This window comes from Bemisia tabaci, chromosome 8 (assembly GCF_918797505.1).
Source record: "Bemisia tabaci chromosome 8, PGI_BMITA_v3".
NCBI classification, from domain to species: Eukaryota; Metazoa; Arthropoda; class Insecta; order Hemiptera; family Aleyrodidae; genus Bemisia; species Bemisia tabaci.
Genome location: NC_092800.1, coordinates 43,398,364 through 43,415,784, shown reverse-complemented (window position 1 = coordinate 43,415,784; position 17,421 = coordinate 43,398,364). Strand labels below are relative to the sequence as shown.

The following is a 17,421-nucleotide window of genomic DNA, read 5'->3' as shown; positions in this document are numbered from 1 at the left end:
TACAAGGACGATTTGGCAGGAGACCTAAAACTTTTGGACGGGGCTTCGCTGTCCGATGGTTTTCCCTCCTAACGATTATCCTTGGAGGAATTTTTCGGTTCAATTATTTTAATAGCATTCGGCCGTTTATCGCTGTTTTCTCCATTCAGATTTATTTTTTAATTTATTATCAGTCTCTCGGCCTACCTATGCATTATTTATTTACAAGCCTGTTTGGTTAGAACCGTAGTTTTATTGCCGAGGGGTGGAATTATTTAGGTTATGGCTTATGTGCGTCTGATACATAAAAAACACAATAGAAATAAGGGCGTATAAGAGGTATGTGTAGCTTTTTCTTGCTGTGAAGTTTGGTCGCCCCATTTTTCTTTTTTCTTTTTTCTTTATTCTTTATTCTTATCATTTCTCTTTTTGTTCTTCTTTTCTTCTTTTCTTTCTTTTCTTCTTTCATTTGTTTTTCTTTTTTTATTCTTTTCTTTATGCAAGCCATTTTGGCAGACTGTTTAACTCACCTACCCTGTAAGCTAACCTCTCATCCCTCTTCTTAATTATGGAAGCCTGCCTCCATTCTCCTCCCCAAATTTTCCGACCACATAACGCAAAAAATCTAAAAATTACTGTGAAATTTTTTTTATTGGAACTTTTTTTTAGATAGTGAGAGCCCACTTAAGCCTGAACCTTTCCCCTCACGAGTCCTTCCCCCTTAATTGGTTTACGTAATACTTAAACGGCCCTTATTTGAAATTAAACTTGCATTGTTTGTCAGTTAATAACGCCTTTGACTTAGGACACAAAGGTCTTCTTACTTTATTTGTTACGCTATTCCGGAGACAAGACGTTTCAATAAAGAAAGTGAATTCACATTTAACCTTTACTACATCATTTTTTAGAGGAACTTGCTACAGCCAGAACATTTTACTTCGGATCAATAACCTTGATTCTTTGCCGATGTCGATACTTTTCCATAATGAGCTCTAACCAGTGTCATCAATGCACGAATGATCTTTCGAATTTTTTCATGAGCCACAACGGAAGTGAGGGTAATTTTACTCTAACGTTGGCTACACCGTGTCTGTCGGCGCGACGAGACGGCTGACATTTTACGGTTGATGGTGTTTTGATTTGATGCATTTCACCACACCTTTATTTTGCGTGCAATTGTCTCGAGATGAAAAAGATAAATGCCACCCGACTCACGACGTTAGACAAGTATAATAATCAGATGGAAAGCATAGTTTAAACGTGCGGTGAGATCGCCAAGTAATAAATCACGCATTCGCTACGTCTTTAAAACCTTAACCTGCCAGCTTTACCGAAAGAAAGGATGCCTCAAATTTTGCTTGAACTCTCCTTAATCGAAGTAATCATTGCCTTTTTACGATAAATCCCACTGCGGAAACGCTATTTCACGTTTCTCTTTCTGCCACACTCGGTCTAAGTGATCAAAGCAGTTACCAAAAAAATAACATGTAGATGGTCCATGTGCGTGGATACGTTCATCATTCATTCAAGCATCAATAATTCATCTAAGAATGTAGGTACGTCATTTTTAGGATGAGCGAAAAAAGAATAGGCATTGTCTACATACTCACTCAAGAAAGCATTACCCACTTATCCGCCGAAAAAACCATGGAAGGGAATTATTATTTTTATTCGGTATTTACTTTAAATTATGGAGACTTGAATAGAACAGACATGTCATCATCAAAACCGTCTGGTTTAGTTTAACGTAATGAATTGCAAGGCAATATTTTCAGATGGTTTAAGATTCAAATCCGCGAATAGACAACTCTTACTGCATTGAGGCTGCTCTCTGGCCTATCTTTGAAACTGAAGGCGGAACAGCAATGCGCGCAATTCCATACCCACATCTCTATGTGTCAATTTTGTTACCTCCAAAGGTCGCAGTAATAATATCCTTTCACAATAAAGTTGATTAATCTCGGACTAAAATCAAGGAATAATTGTTTTATCGTTTAAAAAATAAGGGTTTTTTTTTTTTTTTTTTTTTGGCTGGCTTATTGGCCTCTGTTCTGTCGGGAGCCTACAGCCATCTATAGAGTAGATAGACATCAGGGCTATAGGGACATCCATGCTCCAGGCTTTTCAAATTTTCAGGGATTAAGGCCGACAAGAACCTGAAAAATAAGGTAAAAGTAGGTAACTTAACACCCTCACAGATCTCAGCTTATTGTGAAATTTGCGACTCCTGTTTCGACTGACACTACTTTGCGAAACACAATGAGCCAAAAATAACAACCAAAGAACGGATGGAAGGAGGGGCTGGATGAATTCGTTCAATTACTGAGGCCAAACCGCAAAAAAATGTGTCTCGCGGAGCACCTCCACATTAGATAATTTTGGCACGTCCCAAGATACGAATCTTGGATCCATCGCGATTTCCTCTCTCCCTCCTCTCCTGTAACACTGGAGGAACACATTTCCCTGCCCCCTCCCCTCCGGAAACAAGGACACAGACGCAGCATCGTCTTCCAATCGTGACATGCAGCTGTGTATCATGTCCAGTTTTAACTTAACCGTTTTCTCAATGTACCATGCCTCCCGAAAGCCACTGCAGGGCTTCGACTCCAGGACTGCCAATTTGTGTCGTAAAATTAAGTTATTTTCGAGGGAGAATTTACGTTGTTTTTTAAATGTGGCAACTTTTGGAGTCCGATGCCACACAGCTAGTAAATGCGCTGAGCGGTTTCACAGTCAATAACGCAACGCCTCGGTTCCTTGGAGGATTTACATGAGTTTTTTGTTTGGTCTGTGAGATTGGATTTTCAGAGGAATTTTGACGAAGGAGTTTTGCTTAAATTCTTCAAAAGAAATTTTTTTAGAATGCGCACATGAAAATAACTCTCTTCTATGGCGCCAGCGCTAAATTACCTCGTCATATCTACCCGCTGCCGCCGTGCAGAGGGAGATAGATTTGTCTTTTACGCGAACTGACAGACTATATCATAATATATTCCTATAATATAAAATGATGAGAGTAACGCGTATTATAATAAAACGTATTATAATACATAGCACCTGAGGCGCGAAGCACTTCGGAGGGTCGGACTGCGAAGCTGACAGGGGTTGTAGCGCTTCACGTATTAAGAGAAATATACACTTATACGTCGTCAGATGTGTAATCTGTATGGATGAAAAAATGTCGTCATGTACTATTCTCACTTAAGAAGCAGGAATATTATGTCCTTTAAAGTTGTAATATTCTTTCTTGCCGCATCAAAATTTTCCTCTAAAGTAGCCCATTTTTTTTAAAAAAAATATTTATTTGAATGGAACATAACTACCACAAATTAACGAATTGTGTGTAGGCATATCGTGCTTATAATGAGATATCAATACTCCAGAGCCAAAAGGGACCTAACTCACATTCTTGAAAAAATCGAGTTAGTGTTGTTTTGGAAATCTCCAATAACGAATCCGTGTGAGTGGAAAATTTGGTAGCCCTTACGCCGATTATGAGGTAAAAAATTTCAAAAATTACGATTTACATTGCCACATTGGAATCAAAGGGGCCTATGCACGATTATTCCCTGATACCTCGGAATGACTAAAATGGAGTTAGGTACCTTTCGACTCGAGGGCACTGATACATAACCTGGAATGCAAACTAAGTGTAGATTGATGATCACTCAACAAAGGGTCAAAAAAGATTGTCTTTTCCTAGGAAATGAGATAGCTCCATCGCTATAAGAGTGGACAAGCTTTCGGAAAAATACCCCTTGAAGTCGGGCAATAATTTTTCTTTGTTCGGTCTTTCAATGCAGTTTAAGGAGAGTATTTTCGTTAGCTCCCACTTGAGTGAATAGCTGTGGCGTCATCTTTATTGACCACCACGGGATCAATTTCAAGTGAAGAAGGCAGTATGGTCCCGTTGTCAAGGAAACGAAGAGTGGTGTAAATACACGAGGGCGAAATACCCCTACGGGACGTAGTCGCTGGTCTAGTGCTTCAAATTCCTCTGCGGCTAAAAGACAAGATGGATGCACATGGGGGAAATGAATTTCTTACTGCAGCTTGGATTATGCGATTATCCTCGAAATTGCGTCACTCGTTCGGAGATAAAATCGACGTATTATGTGAGCTCTTGCTCCCTAATCTTTCTTGATGAGGCTTTTGAATTTTACTGTTCCATATGGTAGCAAAACTTTATGAATATGAGATTCAAGGTCCAACATTGTCACTCTGAATCCCCCTCCGTCAACTTTTGGAGTCATAAACATATTAAATGTGATTGCATAAAATCATCGTCTCCCACACGAATGAACGTTACTCCATTTAAAGGTTGCAAAATTGACTCGAGCAATTTAATTTTTTACAACATTGTACTTGTACAATTTTTGTAAAAATTTTCTCTGATTTTTGCATGAGATCAGGAAAAAAAATCAATTAAAATGTTCAGTTAGAAACGTTAATGGTTTGCCTTGAAAAATGCAATCTGCGAGGTGAAATTTGGCAACATTGAAATGTAGTGACGTTTTTTCGTATCGGGAACGACGGATTTCGCACGACAGTTTTTCAATTAGAATTTACTGTAAAGTTTTATGAAGAAATGCAGGCGTCGGGAAGCCAGTATCTTTGGGTAAAATTCGGAACCAATTAGAGAGGTGAGAATAAAATCGTCGCCGTCCTCACAAGTAAGGGCGCATCTGAACTTCACAACGGACCCTATTTTCCATATAATTCAATGCTCTCCCGGGCTCATCTTTAAGTGTAGTTCAGCCTTTTTGTCAGCCAGGCGACGAAATATCCCTAGTATGTTCGACAAATTTTGCAATTTCCGTATTGAAAGTACGTCTAGCGTCGTCAGAAATTTTTCATATGGTCTATGGATAAAAGTCGCTTTTGGGGGGACGGAAGTGAAAAGGTCAAATATTTTTATTTTGCAGAAAGCTGACATATCTAGGGATGTGAAGAGGTTCCAGAACCCATTCACCAAAACTCATTATCATTTGATATGATTCTTGCAGAGAACTCTGTTTCCCTTACAACTCATTGCCATTCAGGAAATACCGGGATTTTGTCTCGTGAATACGTCTTAAGAGAGTATTAAAAGTATAGCGTATTCTGCATCATTTTTTGTTGCGTAAGTCTTAGGTCTACGACTTGGCACCACTATATTACTTATTATTTAACGTAAAATTATTATATGCATTGTTTAACTTATACATTTTCCTTTTGTTTGTTTCAGTGCTCAAGAATTTCACGATGAACCAGCACCGACTGCCATGCTTGAGACCCAAGGATTGAAAAGTCCTTAGATGAAATAAATAAGCACACAAATATTCGTCAAAAATTATAATAATTTTAAAAAAATGCTTCGAACAATTCCGATCAACGAGTTTTCCCCTAGAGTCAGGTGGAGCTCACTGCTCAAAAATAAAGTTGCTCACTGTCACAACGTCATCTCGCGGACGTTACTATTACTACACTACAAAAAGTTAAATCTACTATTAAAGCTCGCGGTATTTGTAAATATATATGTTAGTTGTGTTTCCTGTATACCTGTAATAAATGATAGTGATACTCATGTGATATATACGACAAATCGTAATCAACTTAGGATAAGAAGGTCTCCTATTTATGACGATGTGGTGAGTACTTTCATTTATAATATCAATGTTTCTGAAATCACATTCTGAACCCTTTCCCTAAAATGAGGGGCTCGGAAAACGAGGCGTATAAGTGCAATTTTTGCTCTTTAAGAAGTGTTTGAAGTTTCGAAATTACATGGATCCTTATGGCGGAAAGAAAGTTCAAACGGACTTTTTGATGCTTAAAAATTGGAATTTGGGAGCAAATTTTTCACAGAATATGCATTCTGACTAGTTTTACTCGAAATCATTACTATCTTAAATTTTTCAAGAACTGCACTTATGCGCCTTGTTCTTCACGCCTCTCAAATATCCTTTAAAATTGAGGGTCAAGCTCAAATATACTGAACTCTTGCTTAAAAAATTGATGGCACAGCAGTGTATCGAAAATCCAGGGTATCGGGATCTTTTCCCGACAGTCAAATAAACCATCGATGCGTCGATAAATCTGAAGTTATACTAAATGTTGCTTCACCCAAAACTGAAAACAGTATAATCATCAGGTATACATTTTAATCGCAAAGTTGCTCAAATTTTCGGGTCATGCCGTGCCTCACCACCGAAAAATACTCCAATCGATCTTGGTTGGTCCTTCCTTACCTCCGTTATCAAAAACTGGCAGCTTTTTGTAACGTGCCTTGTGCACAAACTTCAGAGCACCGCTTTAAGAACTTAATATTTCAATTACGACTCGTGCGGATGCACGATGCACTACGTGCGCTATCTGTCACTTTGCCCCCCCCCCCCCCCCCCCCCCACGTTCGAGACGTCAACCGCCACACCGCACAGTGGACCGAGTCAATAGGAGAAGTTAAACAAAATTTGGAAACTTTGAACGCTTATAACTCCGTTTCTACAACATTTTGAGTTCTAAAAATGGTTTCATTGGTTTTCTCGTAAAATCATCTCCCAGAAGTACCCCTTAAAGTTGAGAATATGACGAAATAAATATCAAACTTTGCAGTTTTAGTCAAAACTTTCATGTCCGACCTGTCTAATTGACTCAATCCACTGTGCGCCGCGCCGGTCACTCAACATTTAACTATCACAGCGCGTCCGTCGCTAATCACTCAATAGGTCACTCACCTAAAGAAGCTTCCGTTTGCACCAGTCTGTCTATCGGCATCGGGTCTACCTTTACGCTGGTTGACTCACTTTTTTTCTTCCTCGCATTAAGAGAGCATGTATCGGCGTAGAGGGAGAGAGAGTGGAGACACGATCATAGTTAATAATTACGACATAATTTTAGGCACGTTTTCTCGGTCGTAGCGGAGCGACTCTATTTATTCGACGTGGACGTTGGCCGTGCCTCAGGACTCGGGACGTCAAAGAATAGTCATAAACCAAACAGAGTTTCGCGTAGATGCAATTGTTTGTTCTTACTTGCTAATTTTGCTGCTTGATATTCATCTCAAAAATGTGTCATAAGTTTGAGCGATATAGTAACCAATGGTGATCAGGTGAGAGGGTAAAGGTTTGAAATACTGGCTAGCAATATCGAATTTCGAAGGAATATTTTCGGAGATTTTTCGTGATTAAGATGTGTAAATCTTACTGTAAAATATCGACATTTTCTCAGATTAAGTTTACTGGTAACTTTTTCTTAAAAAAAATTTAAACTCAAGTGAGGCATAATTATTTCATCTATTATCATAATTTTATTAGTTGATAAAAAGTATTGATTTTGTAACTCAATGGAACCCTCTAGATTTAAAATATATCAAAACGAATATGATTATTTTTAATTTCCAACCATGCCATTATACAGTACTTTAGTTTCTTGCGCTTGATAATCATTTTTTGGACAATTTCCTAATTTTTTGGACGACAGAAATAAAAAAATTATTCCAAATACATTGAAAGAAAAACTTGAGAAGTGGTGCGTACCAAAATTGGTGCGGCCTACGGCACTATACACTTCTACTTTTTGTCTCTTTGATTAATGACATGTGTTTTCGACGCAACTGAAGAGGCGATGACACGCCGCCGCGGTACGGCGTTGACCGCGAGATTGCACTCTCTGCTATGACATAATTAATGCGGCTCATGTGGGCATCAACTAATGACTCAATTGCCCATTACTGCATCTGCTGAATTGAAGAAACAAAAGGAAATGAAAGGAATGTTGACTGTTTACAAGAGCGAGTGGGTAGTGAACTCGTGTATTAGCCACCGTTTGATCCTATGAATGTGTAACCGTTCATTTAAAAAGGGATCTTAGTCTAAATAAGGTAGCAAAATTATCATGGAGCAACTTTTCTAGAGTTAGGTAAGAAAATTTAAAAAAAAAAAGATCTCCACGGAAAACGCTCTCTAAAATCTTGAAGAATAAAGTGCGAGCCACTTACGTCGCTTTTTATGCCAATAGTAAGCGTGAAAGAGACATTATAACGCGGAAATTTTACGCCTTAAATATGACGGTTCAGAATTCCAGGAAGCTTTTTCTGGAGACTATGTTTTATGATTTGCTGACTTCAACTTACTATAGCTCCAATTTGGTTTAAAATTTCAGAGCATTTTTGTCCCGAGATATAACGTAAAACACTCTTGACGATCTCGCATCAATAATTCAAATATTTTTTGTTTTTGTGGAACGATGTCTGTCGTTTCGCAAACGGTGTAACGAAGAAAAAAAGAAGAAGAGAGTATAATTGATCTGCAGGATATTTATCGATTTTGTCATTTTGTCAAATGTTAGAGAGAGGAAAACTCTTTTCTCGTAAACCTCTGTGGGGACTTGGTCACGTTAGTCACGAGTCCTGTTACCAACAACATCGAACATTCCCGAAGTCAAAAGTCTTCATAAACAGGAGCTCTGTCTTTTAAACCCCATTCATAACTGAAGTTAGTCGGCCAAAATAATCAACATCACCTATTAGATTAAAATAGTACCAGACGTCGGATGTCATGCAACAAGAAACTTTCTCTAAAATTAGCAACAAAAGTTAATGCACTGTGGCTCATCTTGCACCTTCGCTAATGCTGCACTTAAATTGTTGGCAACTACAATCGTTCCAGCTTTATGAGACGAGCCATGCGGGTGTCAAAAACGATTTTACCGGTCATATCGTGCTTTAAGTCACTCAAAATATGGTTCAAATCAACGTGGAATCCCAGTTTTAACAGAAATATTCGACAATCATAAATTTGAAACAAGTGCCCTTATGTTCTTTTATTTTTTCACATTTTCGATCGCATTATCAATGAACTTTTTATAAATGTTTCAATCACGAAGGAGTAAAGAATAATAGATTTCGTGAATTGCTCTCTTGTGACCTGGAAACTGGACTCTTAGCGGCTACTCTCTTTTTCAATCGAAATATTTCAATCAGGGCTGTATTAGGGTGGCGCATGAAGAGCGGTTGCATCAGGCGCTATCACACTGAAAAAAAATTCTCGGCGTTTTTATCAAGGTCCGTTGGTACCTTTACCATCTCACTTTTTTTACCAATTATTGGTAATTTTACCAAGACAGACTGGTAAGCTTACCTAAAAACCGACATTTTTACTGTTTTTTCAGGTAAAAATACCACTTTTATTGGTAATCAATTCCCGGTAACTTTGCCATTTTATCTAGGTAATTCTACCACAGTCGATAAAAAATATTGGCGTTTTTACCAAGGTCCAGTAAAATTACCGAGAAAGTTCAATAATTTTACCGAGATTTTCGGTAAAATTACCAATTCCATAAATGGTAATTTTACAAAAAAAAAACTGGGATCAAATAGAACTGATTCTTGGTGATTTTACCCTTTCTGTAAATACACCAGATATTTTTTTTCAGTGTACGATTTTACTGAGTAGATAGTACAGGAACATGTTTATACCTCTGCATGTTTTGAAAAAAATAATAAATTGCGAGTGATTCTGTCGGTACATATCAACCCCTTGAATACCCACCGCTTTCAACTTCAGCGCATAGGCATAATCACCGCGAGAGCGCCAATATAGTTATCTATTCAAAACTTAGAGACTTCTTAGAACATATGGGCAATGCGTAAACCTATTATCAGATATATTACACACACATGAGATTCGCCTTCACTTCTCTGCGTAGGCAACAAACATACTAGGGAGCACGAATAGTTATCTATATGAAAAACCCATAATCATACCATGTAAATGAGCTTCGTTTGAATCGATCGTCCATTTGCAGTTCATCATCAATTTTGCCGCAAGACAACAGTGTGGGAAATGTTAATAGTTATCTACTCGAAAAATACACATTAACTTTATTACTCAATGAGCTTTGACGATAAATGACGTCGTGAACGAACCAACTAGTTCATATTGTCATTATGAACTAGTTGGTTCGCCTTCAATTTGGCTGCATAGGCAACATACCTACTGCGGAGCGCGAATAGTTATCTACCTGAAAAACACGCCAATATACTGTTTCATGAGCTATGATTGGGCCCATTAACCGCGCTGTGAATCTTTTGGTAGTTTTCGCCCTTGATTTCGTGCCCTATTCACCTTTTCTCTGGCATCATGCGTCTTTTTTTAGTTCCATTCTAAATGCATTGTCACTTAAACTAACAATATCCGCTCTCGTAAATTATGAATTTCGAAAGTCGGTCTAGTGATTTTTACATTGGTAGCTAGACACTTCACCCAATTATTTTTACCCGGTGCTTAGTTTGGCCAACAAATGCAATCCAAGTTAAACTTTGACTGTGTTGCTCACGTAGCATTTGAAACACCGCTACAAATATAAGACAAACGGAGCCATCACAACATGGAAATAGAGTAAGAGAAAGGACTCGTTTTGATGACTGCGCAGAGATACAGCTATTCGTGCTTGATAGATGTCCGTGTTGTATCTGCAAACTTGAAGGCGCGATGCGTGAACTCGCAATGCTCCGCTCTATGCTGTCAGTAAGGTGTCGCTTAAATTCGAGAGAAAGGTAAAAAAAAGGCCCGATTACATCGCTCCTATCCTCGGCTGTTTTGCTATCGTAGCCTTTGAAGTAGTAATAACTACAAATAAGACAGACAGAACCTGAACACAACGTGAAAATAGAGCAAGGGAAAGGTCGCGCGTTGATGACGGCGCAGGGATGCAACTATTCGTGCTTGATGGATGTCCGTGTTGTATCTGCGAAATTGAAGGCGCTAGGGCGTGAGGCGTGAGCTCGCGATGCTCCGCTCTTGGCTGCCAGTGAACTGTCGCTCTGGTTCGGGAAAAAAGTTTTAAAAAACCAAACCCAAAAACGTATCTCCTATCTTCGGCTGTGTTGATATTAGATTTTTACTTTCTCGTTTTCAATTTGATGTTTTATTCTTCTTTCAAGTTGTATTTGTAGACCTACATCTCAGGTTCGGAGACACCGGCCCCATAAACCCTGCGGGGCACGTGTTGTCAGCGATCTTTGGGTCAGTGTGACCCGACTTGGGAATCTAAGGGTTAAATTTCATTATTTGGCGAAATCTCAGCAGTCAGCACCTGTGTCGTTGCTTGTAACTGGACCAAGTAAACTCATTTTAATCAATTACCATGTACTAAGTAAACTATTGGTTCACAAAATATTGCACAAAAAACTATCGCAAATTAAAAATGGAACACAAAAACTTAGGACCAAACCAAATTGGGTAAAGAGTCTGGCCACCCGCCAATCCCTCAGCGGGCAAAAAACCCATAAATCCGGCACAAGGCTCAGTTCTGCAAGACCACAGTATCTCTACGAAAGCTGAACCTCGTTCGTTTATTCTCCTCGCCTCATCTCGCAGGTGTGAAGCACTGTCTAATAAAGCGGCAGCGCCTGCGCGGTCAGGTCAGGAAACAATACTACCGTGTTTAGGAAAAACGTCGTATGCGCCTTCGAATGTTGCCAAATCTTCCCGATGAATTACAAGTTTTTTTATAAAAGCTCTGAATAATTTTCATGGAAATTTTCAGGTAAACAAGAATAAACAATTATTGAGAATATTCTCTAAAATGTTCTGAAAAAATCGCCCGAAGTTTTCGGAAAACTCCTGTTTTCTACGGAAAAATTTAGCAACGTCCGAATTTTCATACGGCGTTGTGCCTCAGCACGGCGGAGTATCCTGTCGTTCTAAAAAAGAACGGCATATAAACCCTCAGACTTTGCCAAATTTCCTTCGATGAAATATGAATTTTCAGGGAAATCTGTGAATGTTTCTCTTTGAATTTTTCAGAGAATTTTATTCGCAATGAGACCTAAATTACGTGAAATTTTCAAAAAACACTTTTATAACTGTCCTCAAATATTAACATGTTAATCGGAGGAAATTTGGCAACTCTCAGATGGTCATACGGGGTTTTTCCGTCAGATGGCAGAATAAGTGAGCATTGAAAACGCTCAATAATTATGCGTGACGGCGCACAGTAGAGGATCGAGTCAATCAAAGAGGTCTGACTTGTGATTTTCGACTAAAACTGCAAATTTTTATGTTTAATTTGTCGCATTCTAAATTTTAACGGGTATCCTTCGATGATAATTTCACGATAAAACCAATGGAACCACTTTTAAAACCCCTAAGTTTTGTATGAACGGAGTTATGAGCTTTGAAAGTTTGCAAATTTTGTCCGACCTCTCCTTATTGACTCGATCCACTGTGCGGCGCGGCGCCGCGACGCGGTGAGTCATCCCAATTTCGTCTTCCACGCGGGAGTTAATTAGGCGCGGATCACTCCCGCATCCCGCCAAAAATCACTGGGGGGGGGGGGGAGTGCGGAGGGGTTCGCGCACTGACCACCGCCGCGCCACCACCGCGGCTGTCGCGTCGGGGGTCGCTGAACCTGAACCCTCGACGTTGCAAAATCAGTCAAGGTCAGCACGGCACCCTCCCGCCACACAGGAATTTCTCCATACATTATCAGATCGTTTTAATGGACGTTAATTTTGCTCGTTGTGCTTTAATTAGGTCGGAGGAATTTTTGGAGGAGCATGGTAGGCCCGGCCTTCGGAGTGACCTCCATTGGCTACCGTCAAGGGCTCCGTGCTTTTTAGGACAATGGCTGCTTGGTCAGGGCTGTTCATGAATTACGTCACCCATGTAAGGGGGAGGGGGGGAGGTCTAGTGGTGGATGACGGTGTGTGACGAGGAGGGAGGGGGTGGGTCAAGCCAAGGATGACGTAAGCTTTCCTGAAGGCAAAAAGGCTGAAAATGCGATCGATTTTTTGCGTTTTCCCCCAAATAGAGGAGGAGGAGAACACAACATATATTTTACGCTCAATAAAAGGAATTAATCATGTTCTTAACACTGCACACTATGTCTACTGATTTTTATCGATGTCCTACGATTTCCTCTAAAAAGGGGAGTACGCTACGGATAACGCAATTTTTAAGGTGGGGGGGGGGGGGTCTAGCAGTACACGACGGTTGGATAGGAAATTAATCCGTATCCCCCATAGAAAAGCAACGCCTTTGGGGATGATACAGGGTTATTCAAAAGTCACGCACCACTGACCATAACTTTAGTCCTAATTAAGATATCGATTTGCGGTTTGTGACGTTTTCCCTCATATTGAGAGGGAAACTTTTTTAGGTACTTTCCAGTTTTTGAACCCTTCAGGAGGCGGGGGGCGGGTGCAACTCAAAAATTTCAAACGGCTACCCTCCTCATGGCGAGTGGTGTGTGACTTTTGAATAACCCTGCATTAGTGCGAATATACCCTCGTAAAAATTGGCAGTAGAATCTGTGTTCCAAAATACCATAGACCTACAGCCGGCTATAAGATTTCCAATAGCTTCTGTAGCCGGCTACACAATTTCTTATAGCCTTTTATAGCCGATGGCGATTAAGCAACAGCCAGGCGATAAAATGTATGCTAAACGTTACTAATTACGGATGCTAGGACTTAGTGAGTTTTTGGAATACTGCTTTTTTTGGTCCATAGCATCTTGATTTATTTTGCGAGAAAAGCTCCGTACTTTTGATGGATTCCTACCATTAATAATATATTAAAGCGCCTCCAGTTTCGTATGATACTGTGCAATACCTCTGGTGTGAAATAGTTGCTTCAAGCGCCGTGACAGGCGGGCAGCCAGCGCGAAACACGCATTGGCGCCTACAAACCTAACAGGGATACTTCACGCGTTGCGCAATGCGTGAAGTATCCCTGTTGGGTTTGTAGGCGCCAGTGCGTCGCCGCTCTGCTTTGTGTTAGGCTCTGATATTTAATCTGGCGGAGTCAGCGTTATTCAACTCCTGTTTTTGAAATGTTTGCACATCCTGTATGGATTATTCTCATTTTAATTGATGAATAAAAATATGTATTAAAGGAAAATATAATGCGTGTTTTGTAAATATTAAGGTGGTTCCGTATCAAACTTAATGATTTCCAAAGCACACGAATTTCTACACAATTTCTTAAAGCCTCTTATAATCGATGGCGAAAAAGCAACAGCCAGGCGAGAAAGTGTAAAGCCCGGCGATAGGAACTATAGCCCGGCTGCATCATTTTTTATCGCTTCGTATAGCGCGGCCGTATGATTTTCTCCGCATTCTACAGCCAGCTATATGATTTTCTGTAGCCTTCTTCAGCCGGCTATACGAATTCCTATGATATTTTGAAACGCAGCTCTTAACGCCAATTTTTACCAGGGTATATTTCCTTTGCTCTGAGTCTATCGATGAGATTAAGAGTTCAAGTTTACCCCCGGCCACCCCATTTTGACGTCATGGCGGAGGCACGAGTAAGCCACCCCAAACCCGGTATTGCCGACAATCGATATTCTCCTAGGTTGAATGAAGTCATACGGAACCCCGCTTTGAAAGCATGAAACGGCAACATTTGTCGGGGATTGCGGGCGCCAGTAGATGCGAACATGACCTTGGCCACTTGCGCTGTACCTATTCATTCATGCAATCGAACGTGACGAAACGGAAGCTCAAGCGCGGGAGCCCGGCCGGGGGCGCGGGGGGGGGGGGGGGCGGCAAGTGTACCTAGTTTTACCTGGGTCGTACAGAAATAGTCCTCTCCGCACGCTCGACGAATCGCGGTGGAGGAAAACTCAAGTTAGCGTGAAAAAAGAAACAAAGAATGTACCTTCAACACTGACAGTGAACTTGAGAGTCCTTCAACTTGACCGAGGTCATTGAGCTGGCTTGTGGCAATACGTTGCCGGCGGGCTGATTTTTGGAATCGATAGACAAAGGTGTAGACAAAGAAGAGTAAGAGAAACAGTGGCGTGACGTGCTTTGCGATTTAGCGATAGATCTGTCATTAAAACCTATGGAAAAGGATCGATAAACAGGGTGTACGCAGCGAACACCCTAGTAATCGATTCTTTACCATAGCTTCAAATGGAGAAATATTGATAATCGATCATTCACGCCACGCCGCGGAAGGGAAAATGTAGCGATCCTATCGGTGGAAGTGGACTTTATAGAAAAACTAAAAAGTCAAAGCCACTAGACGCATCCAAGCACCATTATTTTCAAAGGAACCGAGCCACAGCTGCGGTTTGCGCAAGCTTTAGATGTGGGTCAGCAAATCCATCCTAAAAAGAATCGGACATGAACCTGAAATAAAAGAAGAATTGAGTACACAGCCGAGGATAGGAGAGATGTATTCGGGCCTCTTCTTTAACTTTCCTCCCGAATTCGAGCGACACCTCATTAACAGTATTTAGCGGAGCATTGAGAGTTCACGCCTCGCGTCATCGCGCCTTCAATTTTTCAGATGCAGCAGGGACGTCCATGAGGCACGAATAGTTGTATCTCTGTGCCGTCGTCGAAGCGCTACGCGCATCCTTTCCTTCACTCATGTGAGCAGGGGAATTGTGTTTGTTTATATTATGTGATGAAATTTTTTTCATATTTTCTCAGTAATTTTGTTATATTCTTTTTCTGCTATCTGTCAGGGGGGCGCATTTTCGCCGCGCCAAGGAGGCGTATCTGCCAGTGGCAGATTGGCCTTATTGCCAGTCCGGATTATTTTCTCACCGTATGTTGCCAGAAACTGAAAGACTACTAAAAAATATTATAAGTAACCAAAACTTGATCTTAATTTCTTATTTCACTTCAGGCCCTATGGAGGAAAAGGATACCAAACTTCTTTTTTGTTTGTTTTTGATTATAAAATGACTTGGTTTCCTTCAAACTACGCCATACCACGCAGTTCGAATTATCAACGCTGAGGGCATTTTGTCCGCTTATTTCCAAAATTCGTCAGAATTATTAGCTATCCAAAATTAATTGGAATCGAAAACCGCAAACGATTGTCCAAAGCTGTTTTTTTTTCCATATCTATTTTGAACGTGTAAGCTGTTTACTCATTTGTTAAAAATATCGACAGTAATAATTACAATAATTTTACATTAGTAACTTTTTACATTATTTCATCACTTAATTTCTCAAAAATGAACTTTATCTGAATACAAAAAAAAATAAGAAATAAAATAAAATATGACCGTTTGCAGATAAAGGAACCTTGGAGTGAAAAACTAGAGTCGTATGCTTATAGTTTCGGGCACTGCCGCTCAGATGAGTTGTTACAAAATTTTTCGCGCTGAAAGCAAAATATGTCAAATTACGAGAATGTCGGTGCCCCAAAATTCTGGTTAAAAAATGTATTTTTTAGAGAAATCTATTCTTAGTTTCAATCTATATTTCATACATTATCGTTTCTGCACGCAATAAGTAAAAAGTTTGAATCTCCAGTGCTGCCTCCTTCCTTTCACGATGAAGCAAAAATGTCGACACGATTAGACTCATACTTTCACCGTTTCTTAGTCGCTGAAGTCCCATTCTTCGTCTCGTGTGTGACGGCTATGACGGGCTTGCCGCGGTGCAGCCTTTATTGTTTATTGTGTCTGCAGATTCATGATCAAGGTTGTTGACTTACATGCCGGTTCTTTATTCCCTCGCCATCATTGACAAACCGATGGCAAAATCATCCACTTTAGTCTTACTAGACAGCGAAATCCACCGTCTCTGTTAAAAGATAGCACTGCATAAGTGCATCGTGACAGACTATTTATTCGCACTTACCTAATAATACACAAGGTAGTTCATATTATAAACATATCTTTTTTTAAAAAAATCCGAGTGTTAAAATGATGCCAGTGAAAAGATGTCAGTTGCTCATTCTGGCGTCGTAGCCAAAGATTTCGTGGAAAAAGTTTAATTATTAATCGTGTCAAGATGACGAATCATCTTTGCATAGGAATTTTTGAATAACTCAGTCAGTGAGGCTGAAAAAAGGTACTTTCGTACACCCGACATTCTTCGCCGGTTACAGGGAGACTTTTTATGGAAATGGAATGAAATTAAGAGGAAAATAAATTATGCAGGATTGAACTTCATTCCAGGTGAGGACGGATGCAAATTCTGCAGGTATATCATGCAGTTTCAATTGGTGAATATTATTTATTTCTTTATCTTTGACTTCCTCACAAGCTTTTCGGTGTCAGTTTTTAGCGTCAGTTCAGTATTCTATTGCTAAATCAATTTTTTGACCACTCAAAGGGGAAATTTTTTTCAAAACTCCGACCATTTCCCGCGATCCGGCGACGTAGCTGCCTCGCACCCAAATCCGATTTGCCCCTTGCAGAATTTTTTTTAAATTTTACGGCGAACAGTTTTATTTGCCTTAATTTTTTCCAGTGACGAACTAGAAGAAAACCCATAGCTTTTAGAAATAGCGTCACAATTGCCTCGATATGCGAATCGTGAGATCAGACGCTTCTTTTCGCGTTTGCATCCTACATGACAACTGAAGGAGATCGACAGTCCTGGAAAAGTCACTCCAAAACTTAAGAGGTATACTGCTGTGCTAAGGAAGAACGCCTTATGAGCCTTCAGATGTTGCCAAATTTTCGTTGCTAAAATATGAATTTT

General features: G+C 40.0%; 1 protein-coding gene across 3 annotated transcripts in view; it reads left to right on the top strand.

Moving 5' to 3' along the window:
- LOC109030472 (matrix metalloproteinase-2) overlaps positions 1 to 17,421 on the top strand; it is a 364,259-nt gene that overhangs the window by 96,540 nt on the left and 250,298 nt on the right. For all 3 annotated transcript variants that reach the window (XM_072303226.1, XM_072303227.1, XM_072303225.1), the window contains one exon: positions 5,207 to 5,609. In XM_072303226.1, the coding sequence (XP_072159327.1) occupies positions 5,331 to 5,609 (279 nt within the window). In that variant the 5' untranslated portion in view covers positions 5,207 to 5,330. The remainder of the gene's footprint in view (positions 1 to 5,206; positions 5,610 to 17,421) is intronic.